The following is a 16868-nucleotide window of genomic DNA, read 5'->3' on the forward strand; positions in this document are numbered from 1 at the left end:
GGGCGCTGCGACCGCGGGCGCCCTGCTGGCGCTGGCCGGGGCCGCGGCGCTGGCGTGGTGGCTGCGGGGTGACGAAGGTACAGAGCCCTGCGCGGGGGTGCGCGCAGCGCCGGGACAAAAGGGCGGGTGGGCGGCAGCGGGGCCGCCGGGAGGGGGCAGCGCCGCGCGGAGGCGGGCAGGGTCTGCGCGGAGTCGTGGCGCGGCGGCTCGCCCGGAGGAGAAGGAGGAGGAAGAAGAGGCAGCAAGCAGGCGGGCCGCGGCCGCCCGCGCAGCGCCGTTTCGGTTGGGGAAGGGTTTGCAAAGCGGAGCAGAGCTCACAGAAAGGAGCAGGGCGAGGAGGCTGCGTCCGAGAGCAGCGGCCGCCCCCGGGCAGGGCTGCGGGAGTCGCCCGCCACAGTGACCCCCCCCCCGCCGCCCGTGCCCGGGGCCCCGCTGGGTCGCTCACCCGCCTGCAGAAAGGGGGGCGCCGGGGGGGGGGTGTGCCGGGGAAGGGGGGGAGCAATGCACACAAAACAAACCACCAGCAACTTCGCAAAATAAAGCGGGGAACGGGGGGAGGGGGGGGGTCCCTGCACCCGCCCTAGGGGAGCTGCGTGTGCGAGCCGCAGCGCGGGGCTTTTGTTGCGGCCTGCGGCTGCCCGCCCTCCCCCCCCCGCCACGCGTGTGCGTGTGTGCGGGAGCCTGGCTGCCTGCCCCGGGTTGAGTGACACGGCGGCCCGGGGGGAGGGGGCGCGCTGGGTGTTTTTGCCCGGGCAAGCGGCGCGGCGGTGTGCGAGGTAGGGCCGTGCGCCGCCGAGCTGCAGCGTGAGTGTATGTGTGCGCAGTGTGCGTGCAGGGACCGCGCTCCACTGCGGCGGGGAGGCAGCGGGAGGGAGGGAAGCGCAGTGTGGTGAGTGGGGCCTCCGCGTCCAGCCGCCGCTGCCGTCCTGCCGCTCCCGGAGCAGCCCGGGGCGGGGGAGCGGCCACGCTCGGGTGACAGCCTGCCCGAGCCGGGGCCGCGGCTCCGCACCCGCAGCCTCTTTATTTATTTGCCTTTATTTTTGCGAAGCGGGGAGGTGTGTGTGGGGAGGGTTTTTTCCTTTTTTTTCTTTTTTTCTTTTTTTTTTTGGTGTGTGTGTGCGTGTGTGTGCGTGCAGGTGACCGCATCGCAAAGCGGCGCCTGGAAAGTTTTGTTGGCGTGTGAGCGGCAGCGGCCCGGGCCGGGATGCGGGGCCCGCGGCCCGGTTACCCGGCGGTCGCCGCTGCGCCGCGGCCGGGGCTGGTGTAGGCGCCCCCTGGGAGAGCCGAGTGCGGGCATTAAACCTCCCCCCCCCGCCTCCCTCCCTGCCGCTCCCCCGCCGCCCTCCCTCCTTCCCGCTCCGTCCCTCCCTCCCCTCCCTCTCCCCGGTGCGCGGCCATTGCAGTGACCCCGGCCGGCCAAGGATGATCACGAACACGCGGGGCTTCCTGTGGTCGGACCTGGAGACGCGGGCGCTGCTGGAGATCTGGGGTGAGGCGGACGTGCAGTCGGCGCTGGATGGCAACTTTCGCAACAGCCATGTGTACCGGGACGTGGCCTGCCGCCTGGCCGAGCTGGGCTTCGAGCGCACCCCGGAGCAGTGCCGCATCCGCATCAAGGGCCTCAAGCGCCAGTACTACCAGGCGCGGGACGGGCTGAAGAAGAACGGGCACGCCCGCAAGATCTGCAAGTACTACGACGAGATGGACCGGATCCTCAGCTGCCGTGGCGGGCCCGACGGCGCCCCGGAGCCGCTGGCGGTGCCCGCCGACGGTGCGCCGCCCACCGGGCCGCCCACGCCGGGCACGCCGCACCACAGCCGCGAGGCCGACGCCGAGCTGGATGAGGACGCCGAGCTCGGGTCCCCCCGCGACAACTTCACCGAGGACTCCGGCGAGTGCTCCTCCTACGCCGACCACCCCATCAAGGTGGAGTGCCCCCCCTTCGCCATCCCAGTGCCGCCCGCCGACGGTGAGTAGCTCCCGGCCGCCCCGCACCCCCTGCATCGCCCCCGCGCACCTTACGCGGCCCCGGCTTCGCCCCCCCGCGGGGCAGCCGCGGCGGAGGCGGACAGCGCTGGGGCTGCAGGCTCCTGCTGGCGTTCGTCAGTGGGAGACCCTGGCGCAGAGCAGGAGCCGTGCAGTGCCAGTGTGGGAGAAGCGGTGCCCTTCTCGCTGAAGGGTTTTTTCCTGTCCACCTCAGACTACGTGCCGTTTTGCCAGTCGGTATACACTGCTGACGGTAATACCTTTAAAAATCTGCTTCTTGTGGATGGGCCACAAAGCTAGGGGACAGCGTTAGTGCAATCAATGGCTTGGGTTGTTTCAAAAACGCTGTTTCTAACTTGCTTGCTTGCAGACACAAGTCCCTAGATAAAGCCTGGCCCTTCCTCGGTCTTCACCCTCAGTCGTTGTGGATATGGGGGAGCAGTGTTGTTTGCTTTAAATCTAGATTAATGCTGTGTTTTTAATCCAAACGTGAACCTGTCTTCAGAAGTTAACATCACTGAGGAATCGACCAACTGGCTGACGTTTAACCAACCTTCTTTTTACGCATAAAACCCATCAAAGAGTTGTTTACATTAATGTTCTTTTGAAATGCAAATCCAGAATGCCAACAGACTGAAACTCAATTTAGATTAATGTAATTGCCTGCAATACACAAACAAGGCTATACTATTTAATAGCCTTCACTTAAACCTTTTTAGAAGATCAAAAGAACTCCTATTGTTCAAGTTTAGTACTACAACAATTAAAAGACACCTCTGTGTGGTTTTTGTGTTACCTTTATAACTTTGTTGAAGCTTGTGTCTGTACTTTGGCACTTGAAGCAAAAATATCTGAAGTAATTGCACTTCCCATTGAAAAAGAATAGCTTTGTGATGCATTAGGTCCACATCTCATAGGGAGATTTTTTGCTGCTTTCTTCTTACCACTTCAGAAAAATAATACTATCTCCTCTTGTTTTAGGCTTTAAAGAAATCAGTGCTCCAACTATTACCCCACCTCTCAGTCAGCCCAAAAGATCAAAAAAACGCCATGCAAATTTAACATTGGATAAAATGATGGAAAAATTCCTGCAGCAGAGTGTGGATACGGAAGAGAAATTTTACAAATATGAAGAGCAGAGGCTCAAAATTGAGGACAAGCGTCGCGAAGCTGAGCATGCTCGAGAGCTCCAGATGTTACAAATGTTGGGACAGATGTTGGCAGGAATTTCTTCCACAGTATCACAAAGGTCACAATCTATACCAGCAAGTCCACCTCAGAGAGCAAACCATCGTTCATATGGGGATAACTTTAATTATAATGCTATGACAGCAGCACTTTCTCCACCGATAGGTACTTCCTTCTATAGCATAAATAAAAGCTTTTTTTTTTTTTTTTTGAGTTTTATGTGAAAGCTCTGGTAGTAAGTAGCTTTTGAAAATAAAAGGTAGTTGGAATTATTTAATGTTGTGGTGAAGGTGTCTGTCTGATGTAAAATGAAATTAAAATGTCATTCGTACCATTGTACTGATTATTTAATATAGACATATTAGTTATAACAGATTTTAATGAGTGAAATAACACTTCTGAAAGTACCCTATAAACACTGGGGAGTTCTCTGCGCATTCATGTCTCTGTAAATGGAAGTTAGGAGAAGTTTTATATAAAAAAGGCAAGTAGAGCATTTGCTGAAAATGTGACCTGGAAAGATTAGATATCTTGCAGCAGAAATTCTGCTGCTATTGAAGTTAACAGGTCTAACTCAGTATGTGAAGTTAAGGATGTGCATATGTTTTTTCAGGGTTGGGAAAAGAGTGGAATTTTGCCTACACTGAAGTAAGTCACATGTTAAAAAACAGCTTCTTTAAAATAAATTTCTTTATTTGAAAATTCTGAATCTTATCTTTTAATTATACATCATATTACTTTAGTAGGCATAGTATGAGAGGAAAATATTTGGATATATTTTTATTCTGTACCAGTTCATTTATAAATTCTTTGAGGGTCTGAATTTATTCCGGAGGGGGGGGAAAAACAAAAAGAGCTCTAGAATTGGTATTTATGCACATACTTTTTCTTCTGTACATTATGTGTGGGCCTGAAGCTGATAATCAGATATTAGCATTCCTTAACAGACTTCTAAAGATCTCTGGTCCTGTGTTATTTATCTTTATCTATTTGTATGTGAAGGTAGACTGAATGGGCAAGAGCAGAACTGGGGTAGTCTATCAGTGCTGAAACCAGTGTCCACTCAGGGCTTGATGGTTATAGCCTGCCATGTTGAAATGAGACAAGTCTTATTTTGTTTTAATTCTGAATTTCTTATTTCATTTAAAAAAAAAAGCCCTACCATGTTGCATAATAATCCTACACATCAGACCCTAAAGGGCACTCTCTGATTCCTGAAAGGATCTCAGAACTTTTTCAGTTCTATGTTAAATACTCCTGAATTTCTCTTTAAAGTGAACAGTAGACTGATTTTTTAGGCCTGTAAGGGTTTAGGTTAACTGACTTACTTGTGCATCTTCTTGTTTGGATAGCTGATCTGTAGTATTCTTTGATGTCAAAAGATTTCAATAGATAAATTATGGTATATGGATGGGGTCTATAATTACTGTTTTTGCTTTTAAATTAAAGGAAAACTGAAGTGCTTTAGAAAATCCGTTAGGAAATCATTTGAGATTGGAATGATGGTACCTTACCATTACTTCTAAAATGTTTTGTGCTAAAAGTTGAAAGAGTTTTATTATCTGTAAGGGCTTGAAACTGAGGTTTAGTTTCTCTTGCTGTATTTCGTCATACAGGTGCACGGTTATCACACTGTGCAAAAATGCATTATATATATTTAACTGTAGTAAGAAAAACTCAGGATTCTAATCTTCTGACTGGTGAAGGATTAACAAAGAGTTTATGATTAAGTGTAAAAAATGACACTTCAGGCAACACATTTCCTGTTAAGGAGTTAGGGTATCAGTTGTTGATAGCTAAATCTGCCTCAATGTTTCTGTAGGTAAGTGGGGCTCTACTTAGAATTCTGTTCTGCATAATTCTCTGTTTTCTTTCTGGTTTTTATATGATCACTTTATATTTACAAATGAACAAAATCCAGCAGCAAAGAAACAGAGGTCTTTCTTAACAGCAGTTGCACTTTAAGGCTTGCAAGGTGTATGAGATGTGTATTTTTTGTGTGGTTGAAAACCAGTGAATGTGTGAAGTGTGATTTAAAGAAAATAATCTGCCCTATTTCTAGAGCAGATGAGTGTTTTGTTCTACTCTGGATGACTGCAATGCTATTTTGGCCATATTCCCAAACTTTTTTTTTTTTTTTTAATCTCAATAGGAATGGAATGCCTGTATTATAGAAGGATTTTTAAAAGCAAAAGATCAGCCAGGAGTATTTGTCATTATTGAACACTAAGACATTTTATTACTGAAGATTAGTGTGTCTGATTTAGGGTTAGATTCTGTGGAGGATGGAAAAAAAGGTGCTTTCTGTTGACAGTGCACAGATGAGAAGTTATCTTGTTGATTACCTTTTTTTTCTTTATTACATCCAAATTTTTGGAATTGTTTTTCCTCTTCTTTTTCCCCTCTAGATTTGGGAGGCGCAGAGAGGGGTCTACTAAGTCTTACACAACTGAAAAGGGATATTGTGGGGTTTATTTTTTACATGATTCTGTATTAATATTTAGCAGGTCATAGAAAGATTTTTAGAAAATCTGTTTGAAAAAGAAAAGAGAGCATGACTACAGTTTAGGAGTTGAATATTAACATTCAAACAAACCACTCTTCTAAACAGAATCATACAATTAATGAGTTTTGTTGAAATACAAGGATAAAAATTCTTTTAGTACATTTACTGCAATTTCTAATTAATACATCATTGGTGTAAGGTACTGATCTTCTAATTTGTCTCATTCTTAAGTAACCGTCTGTTTGAATCTCTGTAGTTGTAACCGTTGAAATACTTTCTTCTAAATTTTCATAGTCCTTTGAAACAGTAATTTGAATCTGCAGTTGTTTTAATATATAGCTTGAAATGTAACTTCACATCAGAGATCTGTAGTTGAATTATAGCTAAAAATTGTTTGTGTGATTTTTGTAATGTTTGCATCTAGTGCATGTGATTATAGTTTTACAGAAAGACTTTCATTATGCTTTGTAACCACCTGCCAAAATAAAAAGCAGTGAGATAGGCCCTGATTCTGCTAAGATGTGGAAGTCTTTAAGGGGAAGCGAAAATAAGGTAGGGTATATATTTAAAATGTGCTTTTAGCTGTTCTGTGCTCACTCCCTGTCTGGATGCATTTAGTCCTTACTAAGTGTACCTATTTCAGTTGAGCTTAATTGTGGAAGTGATTTCAAACTGAACTAAGAAGGTATTTCTAGTTACAAAATGTCCATATAACTATTCTGGGCTGTTTCTTTCTTTTTGTACCTAAACCCTAAATTAGGACTGTGAGCAGTCAGTGGGAATATTTTCTGCATCAGGCCCTAAATTAATTTAAAAAATGATCACCTTTCCCAGTAATTCAGTGTTTTTAAGGCCTTTAAGTGATAAAGTATCTGTTTTTAGAAGTATGTCAGTTCGCGTATCTTCAAGTGTTTTTATTGACGTTTGAGTGCTTAAAAGAAATGCTAGTTTAAGAAAGAATGTATTTTAATGCAATACTTTCTTCTTTTTTCAGTTATAGAGAGATCTTTTTCACTGCACAAAACACACACTCTAAAGGATATGGAGAATATTTTTCAATTGGTGCGCAATGTTATCCCTCCTCTAACAGGAAAAAGGCATAAAGGTCAAGATGGACGCATAGGCATTGTTGGAGGATGTCAAGAGTAAGTTAAAGAGAAATCTGAGTGTTGTTGAGAGAGCTTGAGTATGTCATTACTACTTGTTGAAGACATTTAAGTTCACCCTACATTTAAAATGATGGATATTTTCCAGAGAGCTTTACTAGTGCATCATCATGATCATGCATGCTTGTAAAAGAGTATGTCACCTCAAGATAGTGATGCAGAATTTTGTTAGTGAATGTAGCTGAAACATAGAATGTCAATGTTTGTGTCTGTGTCTACCTTCTCCATCTTTTCTGACCACCCTAACTCTCTCTACTTTCAGTATTAATGTCTTTTCCCATAGCATGATGAGCTTATAGAAGAAGTAAATGAATAGAGAGAGTGGCACATCTGCTCTAGGGTAATTTTTGTTGTATTTTGATATCATGAGAGCTGGGTGTCTTAAGCCAGGGAGGCAGTATTTTCTTACTGTGTGCTTTTTATGTTGATGAATTATGGTGTTAGAGTATAAAAGTATCTTGCTTTATGTTCTGGAGTAATAGAAATATCTGGTTTTAGAAAAAAAGAAACACAATGTAAATCAGTTAAGTACAGTGCTGACCTAGAAATAAAACAGCCTGGATTCCGTTTCTTGGCCATGTTCAGTAATCTGCTCAATATTGTGAATGAGCCACTAAATCTTCCTGTTTTTCTATTTCCCTTTTCAAAATAGAGGTGGCATCTTTTTCCTGTAAAAGAGATCTGCCATTAATAAGCATTCTATAAGGAGCAAAAATGTGCTTTATTATAGCTGGAGCATCCTGGGTTGATTGGCCGGGAATTAGTTTTCCTCCTGGGCTGCTGGGCCGGGGCTCTTACTCTTGGCAGAAGTAGATACCTCTGGAGGTGGAGGGTATTCTGCCCGTATCTCCCTCTTCAGTCTTTCTAAAGAGAATTTAGGGCAACTGGAATCACAGTTTAGGCACTTCAGTTAAGTACTTAAAACCAGATGGGATTGATCCAGGTCATGGATCCCAGACTTGGCTTGCAAACAGTGTTCAAACTATTGTTTTGTTTTGTTTGTTTCCAGACTTCTAAGCTGATTGTCTGAGAAGAGTTTACTTTTTTATGGCACAATCTTTATAAATATTTCTATCAAGGGATCAGGTGGCTAAGCTGAAATCCTGGCTCCTTTGAAATCAAACCAAGGTTTGCAATTGGTTTCAGTGTAGCAGGATTTTATCCATCTTTTACAGCAAACAAAGGAGAAAGCCTTTTTTTAATCTGTTCTTGAATTTGAGACTTGATTATGGCAGACTGATTTCCAAATTACCTAACCTTATGACTCTGTTTCCTAACCTAAATTGTATTTCATTCTAGATACACAGGAGCACCGTATTTTGCTGCAATTACAGCTCTCAAAGTGGTACGTGTTCTGCTTTCTGTATATACTTTCCCAGTATAATGTAAAGTTAGAGATACGATTATGTCAAAAAATTGAAAATTTCAGAGGGAAAGCTGTCTAATCAGAGGCTTGAATGGGAAATTTCAGAACCTGATGAAATATTTTCTCCAAAAGTGAACAATAAAATAATTTTAGATAAATATTTTAAGTTACATTTTCAGTGCTGCAGTCAGTTCTTCTGAATTTTGGTCTGCACCTGATAAGTGCATCAAATGAAGTAACTTTCCTTCAAAACTTAGTTATAGGCTGGTAAAATTCTTACATGCCATAAATCTAAAAATTGTGTGTTGAGTTTAACATAATTATTTAATAGCATACTTTGTTTACATTGTAATTTTTAGCAGAAGTATTTTCCAAGCTTTTTTTTTTTTTTCTCCTAGAAGTGTGAACTTCCTTGTATTAGTGATACATTAAGTGGCTAAAAATATATTTAGTGCGTACTACAGCCCCATCTCTAACAGTAGAACTAAATGGTTATGATTATTCAAATGTAAATGAATCTTGCTCACATAATATATATAGGTACCAGTACTCTATGTGTGTATCAGTACTTTTTGTTCGTTATGTATGTTTTCCTTTTTGAAGATTTGTTTCAATAAGTAGGTAACCAATCCAGGTACCTCCTTCTCTCCTCCCCTGCACCCCAATTTCTCCTTTTACCCTCCAGAAGTTTTGTGCCTCTAAATGCAGTCCCTCAGGGATTTAAAATTGGAAGAAGACCATTTAATAATCTTATAAGACACTAAGACCACTCCGTTTTTTGTTCACCAAACGCAAATACAGTAGTGCAGTAGGCAGACCCCTACTGAAGTTGCTTTGCCTTTGCTCATTACATCTTCACATAAAGAGTCACAGGGTCAAATCTCTGAATTGCTTAGTAGTTTGAAATGTTAAATGTATATAAAGTAATAAAGCAGAGGAGACACTTTCCTTAACCTTGGGAAATTTTAGCATGTAATACAGATACGAAATCAGCTTTTCTAATCTCTGCTTATATAATTTTGTGCGTACTTGTGATTTTCTAATTTGATAAGGAACTCTTGTAGCTAAACTCCTTAGCTATAATGTTTATTTAAATGAAGGGGAGTTGGTGAAATTGTGCCAGCCTTCATCAGGTACCGATTTGGCCCATTGAGTAAAAATGGTGGGACTTGGAAAGTCGTCACAGATTGTCATATCTATATTTTGCACATCTATTACAGTATTATTTTTCTTCTCTAATGTAGCTTGTCTCTTGTTCAGCTGCATTCTTTTGTCTTTTTTCTCATTGTGTGATACTTTAGTCTTTGTTCATCTGAAATATTTCTCTAATGAGTAAAAGGTTCAAGATCTGCATTTTTAGACAGCCTATCAGTTAAAAAAAAAAAAGAAAGAAAGAAAGAAAAAGAAAGTTCATGTTGAAAGTTAGATAGAGAAAATGCTTTTAATTTTCTCCAAACTATTGTATGACAGGCTAAGCCAAAATGGAAAAGGTAATTAAGTTTGCTTTAACTACTAGCAAATAGGAATTCAGCTGTTCAGTGAATAAACTTTGGAATTATTATATCATTATTAAGTATAAGTTTCATAATTCTGTTTGCAAATTTTCTTTTTTAGGGTGCAGATTTATCCCACGTGTTTTGTACCAAAGACGCAGCAACTGTAATTAAATCATATAGTCCAGAGCTGATTGTTCATCCAGTTCTGTAAGTGACTTATCTTTTGTTTAAATGAGCAAGTCAGGATTGCTAGTTTGAACGTTTCAGTCTGACAATTGATTAGTTTGCATTATTTCTTTTCTGTAGTTACGAGATGGGTGAGACAGAAATTACAAAAATGACTGGTTTTGTCCTTTCATTAAAAACTGTTAGAGATTTTGATATAGAACAACCAGTTGTGAAAGTTTTTTTTTCATTACTACCAAAGCACAATTTTTTAAAAAAAGGCAAAGATCTTGCTTTCCACTACTTCCTGACATATATATATTTTTTGATTGTAATGCATTTAAATAAGAACAATAGCAAAATCCAGATCTAAGGTTCACTACAAGTCAGCATTTTAGGATCTGTTTTTGAAAAGCCAAATAGAATATGCCCCAGTTCTCTCATGTCTTTAATGCTAATAATAACAGTAGTGTATCTTTTTCCTCTCACTGTTTTGTGTATAGTCATCTATGTGAAGTTACCAGGAGAGATATTCATTCTCATTTTTCTTTATAAGTACGTATAAAAGTTGCATTGGATACACAGCTATTGCTGGGAATAAATGCATGTTCTTATCTAAAATGTAAGGTTTGTTAAAAAGAAGATGAAACGTTTAATAAGCCACAGTCCTAACTGGGAAAATCTGTGTGCAGTTACCTGATTTTTTTTGTTCTGAAATGTGTCACTGATTGGTGAAGTTTTACAGGATAAATTGTTTCAGTTATGTGTTACAATTCTTTAGAATGAGCACTGTAGGTGAGAACTGGCATGTGAGCCTTAGATACACGTCCCTGAGCTAAGCTTGTAGCCATGCATGTTTTGGTCTATTGGTATATATAGCAAAGACATGATTAAGCTAGAAAAAACATAATTTAAAAGCATGTGTGTCAGATATTGCTGTCAGATAAGATTTATGACAGTAGAAGTATTTTGGTGTCTGAGAAGGAGAATATGATCTCCCTTACGGGGACGCCTGCAGTGGAAGGCTGTAAGTTTACTACATTCTGAAGGTGGTTTTCATTCCTGTCTGTGTAGAGAGAGGTGCCTAGAAATAAGTCAGTTGAAAAGACAGATGTCAGGGATTGCTTTTTGCTTTATTTTTTCTAAAGAAAGAAAAAAATCACAGCTTTTTGAATTTTAGACAGGGAAAAATGTTTAAAAACAGGTGGAGGATGGAAGTTTTTACAAGTCCAATTACATTAGCCTCTAAAATCCAAAAGGCAGATCCTTAGCTGGCGTTGCAGATTTAGGAGCCACTCTACCTGTCACTAGGCGATAACAAATGAGATGGAGAATCTTAATGGCAGTATTAGCTTGTAACTTAGGTTGTGGCGAGTGACATGCGGGATACTGCGTATGGCTGTGTTCTGTGGGAATGGCTGACCTTGCCCTGGGAGAAGCATGTTTTATATATGCAAGGTTCTTGATATCTGTGGTAATGGAAAAGATTAATAGAACGAAAAGAAGCATAATCAGAAAAGGAGGCAACAGTGTGTAAACAGTAAAATTTCTATTCATAGAGGACCAGATTGTTCCTACTAAATAAGGGTATCTTTTTCATGAAGATTCTTGGTCAGTGTCTTCTGTGTAATTCAGATTTCAATGACAATTTTGACCCTTCTATTTGCAAGGGACTTTTGAGTTTAAACTTCACCTCCGTCTTTAAATTCTTGTGAATGGACAGAGTATATCAAAATACAGAAATCTGCATTCATGGCCATATAGCTTTAGGTCTGAAACCTGATGATAATGTCTAATACTTTTATTAAAACTCTGATTAATTTCACCCAGACAACTGTCTAATTGTGTGAATCAATGGTTTTGTAAATATTGTTTATCTGATATTCAAAATGAAAAAATGCAAGTAATTTGAATGTTCAGGTTTAGCTTGTTAAACTTTCTCATATTTTCATCTTTTCTTTTTTGCTTCATTTGAGGAGAAGAGAAATATGGTCTTATTTATTTAGAAAGGAAGAAATCTTGACTAATTGTGTCAAGCCCAGGTTTTATTCAAATTTACACAAACAGCCTATTTTTCTTGTAAGATCTTCTATACCCCAGTGTCACATTTTTCATATGATCTTTTATATATTAAGGAGCAGTTTGAGTTTTGCTAGTTATTGACAGCCATTCTTGATTCAGAGCCTGGTCTCTCAAACAGTCTTTGTAGTTTCCAGGCCACACTTTATGCATGGAAGAAGCTCCTGGTAAAAACCACTGAACTAGGTCATTGTTTTCTTTTGTGTCCCTCCTTAAAACTTAGCTTGGTTCTAATTTCTCTGTGACCCTTCAGAGTAACTAGGTAGCTGTTGTACCACTCCCTTATGCTAATCATAATTATGGCCCTGTGTGTACTTCACAATTCACTGTTGGAACAACTTGGCATTTTGCCAAGGCTCAACTACCATTTTGTACAGCCAGAAGTCTGATGTTTTATCTTCTTCCCTGCAACTTGGTTGCTACTACCTTTCAGCGTTGCTTTCACCTCAAGGGGGATCACCTTAAGGAAAGAACATTTTTTCTTTTTCCTGCTGCCCCCTGAGTGCAGGGGCTCTTCTGGCTCATTAGAGCTGCTTTAGGCTGTCTGCGATGGCATGATTAGAGGAGGTATGTGAGAGCTAGAAGTTGGGCTGTTGAGTCTCAGGTCCTTGGCAAATTTCTGTCACTTCACGGATGTGAAGTATGTTATGTGAGAAGGATTGCTTAGGATTGCAGAAGGACGGTTATGAAAACGGGCATCCATCTTGTGAAGTTGCAAGTGCTAAGGGGGGGGGACTCCATGTGTCCCAAGCTGCAGATCAGTCTGCGATTAATTTTTAGTGTAGCATCCTGTACTGGAGACACCCATAACACAAGGTTCTCTACTTTTTATCTTGTGACTTCATTCTCTGTTGCTGTGAGTAAAGGAAGGGGAGCCAGAACTGCGAATTGCAGCCTGGGATCTGGAAGGATGGAGCTTTTACACCTGGCTGTGTGTACTCACCACCTGAGTTGAATAACAATAGTTTTCTCTCTAGGGACCATAGATAGTCAATATTTTCAATAGTAGCTTTTCCTTTTTATCTGAGGATTCTATCAAATACATAATTGCACTTTCAATGATGACTTGATATTAACTAACCTATTTAATATTTTTGCTGACTAAGGGTTTCTTGTGAACAACTTAAAAATACGTAGTGCAGAAGTTAGGGTCTTTTGAATAGTGGAATATACAGAGTCTTGCTCATAGCTGTCTTGCTTTCATCACCACCACCCCCATTTTGTGCTACATTTTTCTGTTTTCTCTGTTAACATGCTCTTACTGTAAACTCTACACAAATACAGACAAGATAAACATATTAAAATGCAGGAGGTAAATTTTATTGCAGGCATTGTCTGTGTGGATTTCTGCTATAGATTTGCACACACTTTTTTGCAATAGTGTTTCAAACTTTCTAGAAAACAGTTTTCAGGAACATTTTTATATTCCCCATGTGTATGCACTGACTCAGGTCAGGTTCAATAGGCTTCTTGAATACGTGTCTTAGATTGGCTCATCCTACCTTGCTGGGCACTTGATCACAAAATTAAATGAGCTATCTGAACCCAGTTGGCTACATTTTAAATGAAGAGAGAATAATCTTTTCTGTTAGATCCCCCCTTACGAAGACTTTTTCATGATCTTATTGTGTTTACCTTTCTCTGTAGGCATAGAGAGATGGAGATACTACTGAGTATCCCACTTCAATCTGATTGGCAGATCATTTATTTGTAATGTCAATAGTCTATATATTCCTTGATTTCTAGAACTTATCAGAGAAGCAGACTGAGATGTCAGATCATGAATTTCCTTTGGTCCAGAAGTCCTATAATTTGTCCATTGTGTCTCAAAAAAACCTATCCTTGAACTAGATACAGATTTAGAACTAATACCTTTCTCCCAGCTGGTCATAATAATGGGTCTGTATAGACTAGGAAAAATTGCCAGTAACCCTGAAAGTATTCTAGTTAATCCCAAAGTTCAACTATTACTTTGGGTTTAAACAAAGATTAGTTCTTTTTGCTCTTCTAGGGTCAAGATTGATCCTAAAAATGATTAAGGAGAAAGCCTGCATCAGGCTGGCCTGTATGTTGAGGCTAGTTACCATTAATGAAAAAGCACAGCTTAGATCACAGTTGCTGAAACATATTTCACCTAGTTCTATCTGATTTCATCTACTTTTTGATAATTTGAGAAAATCATAAAAGTGAATCATGGATAGCAAGCTCCTGATAATTTATTTGAACACTTCTAACCAGTGCAAAGGCCTAGGAACGATTTTATGCTTTTGATCCTTTCTAATTTGATATGTGGAGAGGAAATTCAAAAACATGAGTCCGTTGAGGGAGGAAGGGTAGCTATTAAACACTTCTTCTGCATAACCTGGAACTAACTTCCCTCTTCTGGATCAGCTGCAGGAAATTCTTGCTCGTGCAAGAATTCTTGTCACCAAGTAAAATCAAGGAGTAAAGCTCAGATTGCTCTCATCATCAAAAAAATGCCTCCCCAGTGACTTGGTTGCTGAGTCTTTATTATACCTGCGGTGAAGAAGCGAGTCAAAATGTTGTGATCTTTCTCCCAAACCTCTTTTAGTCAGCAGCCTAGCTCAGAATCACGCAAGTTTTTTTCCTAAGTACTTAGGGAGAGATAAAGGTCAGTTTGTATGGGCTGACTCAGAGGAGTATACTTAAACTGTTTCTATTCATGTCATTCAGCGCCTTGGACAACAGTTGTTTATGGACCTGTTTTCTGGATCTAGCTTTCTTGGAAAGAGCTGCTGCTGCTGCTTTGTGTTATGCTGCTGAGTGAATCAAAGAAAAGAGGTATATTCACCCTATATCATAGCCCCTTTCTTCCTGTTGCAGGGATCTTTATCCCAGGTGATACTAACAGATGTGGTTTTATCACCTCCTCCAAATGGGAGTTGTGGCAAAACATTTTGGCCTCACTGTGGAGAATGATTCTGTTCTTACTGCTTTCTGGTAGGTCAGAAAGAGAAGTATACAGGTGTAGGAACATTGCACTCCTGTTAGGTCCTGGTCAGATTCATCCTTCTGAACACTTGCCAAACTGCTGTGATTTGACACTAGCATTAGATTTCTCTGATATTTAATCTTTGAGTTTGAGCAAAGGGAAGGCATGCCTGAAACTTGTTTTTGCCTTTTTTTTTTCTTGAAGCTTTTAGTCTCATTCCTTTTTCCAGCTCACAACCAGCAAAACAGATACTTAGACTGAGACTTGTTTTGTGTTCTCATGTGTCCGAAGCTGATTTGAAGTACTATAGCCTTTTGCATACTGATTCAACTGTCATCTGTTTCTTAAGTGTCAAATGTAATCTAGAGAGTGATACCAATGAAATAAAAAAGTTCATCACTTTATTTATCAGATTTAACATTAAAAAATAACGATCTGTAATAGTTTTTCAGGGACATTTTAAGTCATTTACTTATATCTATATTTCGTTCTGAGTTACATTGTCATTTCAACTTTATTTTATCACTTTTAAAATTGTAGTTTTTGTTTGATTGCAGTTCATTTGGAAGGACATTTGACAGATTCTAATTATCAAGTCAGTTCATAGGAAATATTAGTAGATCATGACCTATTCCATGAACTCTCTAAAATATGAAAACAGCATTTGGTAATCACTGTTCTTTTGGGGGGGGGGTTGTTGTAATACACATTGGTAATGTGATTGAGATCAAAACATACTGTAACTGCTTTGAAGATCTGGATATCTCTAAATGCAGGCTATAAAACAGTTTTGTTGATACTTGTGGGATCTTTACGAGGTTGGATGGAGTTGTCCTTGAGGGCTGTTGTCATGTCTGTATGAGAAATCTCAGGAAACAGATTTAAGCGATAGCTTCTCCTTTGGAGCTCTTTCCTACAGGCAATATGAGGCTCTGCTCTGCGCAAGAGAGGTGATTGCATTTGTATAATGCATTTGAGTTGATTATTGAGGAAGCTGTTGTTGGCTCTGATGCCTGTAGCGTGTTAACAATATCCCTGCCCAATGTCTAGTGAACCAGAAGATCTGATACCTAAATGAGTGGCTTTGGTGTCCAAGTAGCAACTGTGAAATACATTTCAGGCCTTGTTGTCATTGTTATAGGTGTCTAATATGTTTTTTTCCAAATTCATACCTGGATAGATGACCTGTGTTCTTGCCACCTTCAAGTTAGAACACTGAGCAAGTAAAAACTGTGGTATCTGCATATTAAGAACAGTCTCTTCCTGTGAACTTGCAACACCAGTGCTTTTTGGCCTATACTTCCTGGCTGCTGGGTTGCTGCTCTTGCTGCTGAGTTAATCTTCAGATGAAGCCTAACAGGTTCACTTTCTATGCCTAAATTAACTTTATTAGGGTCAGTAGCTATGAAGGAACACTTAATTTTAATATTATTAAATCTTTTCCTCCTTAAGGTCTTTCCTTTTCTTTCATTTTTCTCTCCAGCGTTTAGTCAGATTACAGCAGAAAAATAACGATCATCATACCTAACATTTGCAGATTAAACTCTGTATAAGGATCATTCAGTAGCCCCGTGATGAAAATACCCATTTTGCTTTCTTTACTTTCTTTTTGTTATTTTTAATACACTAATCTTAATTCACCAAGTGTCTCTTTTAGGTCACTAATAGCATCCAACCAACTGCATGCCAGTGTGGTCACTGAGATTTGATCTGTCTGACATGCTCAGTAGGAGACCCATGAGTTGATAATGGGATCAAGGAAATTTCTAGAATAAGTCATTATTTCTACTTCTGTTCATGGGGCTGAAAGGTGCTGCTTTCTGAAGATTTTGGACTTCTGGAAATTAGGAGTTAATTTACAAGAATGATGATTTACACATTTGAGAAATATAGCCTGCCTCTCCCTCTCCCCCCCTCTCCCCCCCTCCCCCCCCTTCCTCTCTCTCTCTTTCTCTCTCTCTCT

The 16868-nt window shown here is 40.8% G+C and overlaps 1 protein-coding gene across 17 annotated transcripts in view; it reads left to right on the forward strand.

The window, feature by feature from the left end:
• NAXD (NAD(P)HX dehydratase) overlaps positions 1-16868 on the forward strand; it is a 52580-nt gene continuing 35712 nt past the window's right edge. For 14 of the 17 annotated variants that reach the window (XR_003253883.1, XR_003253884.1, XR_003253881.1 and 11 more), the window contains exons 1-6: positions 1-77; positions 1404-1969; positions 2968-3339; positions 6675-6825; positions 8146-8191; positions 9827-9915. Coding sequence is in view for 10 of the 17 variants with exons in the window: in XM_026068039.1 (XP_025923824.1) it covers positions 1423-1969; positions 2968-3339; positions 6675-6825; positions 8146-8191; positions 9827-9915 (1205 nt within the window). In the remaining 7 variants the exon portion in view is untranslated. Of the gene's footprint in view, positions 78-1403; positions 1970-2967; positions 3340-3408; positions 3823-6142; positions 6233-6674; positions 6826-8145; positions 8192-9826; positions 9916-16868 lie in introns of those variants that run through there. The other 3 variants (XM_026068049.1, XM_026068047.1, XM_026068048.1) reach the window with 3 other exon arrangements.

This window comes from Apteryx rowi, unplaced genomic scaffold, assembly GCF_003343035.1.
Source record: "Apteryx rowi isolate R43461 unplaced genomic scaffold, aptRow1 scaffold_267, whole genome shotgun sequence".
Lineage (NCBI taxonomy): Eukaryota > Metazoa > Chordata > Aves > Apterygiformes > Apterygidae > Apteryx > Apteryx rowi.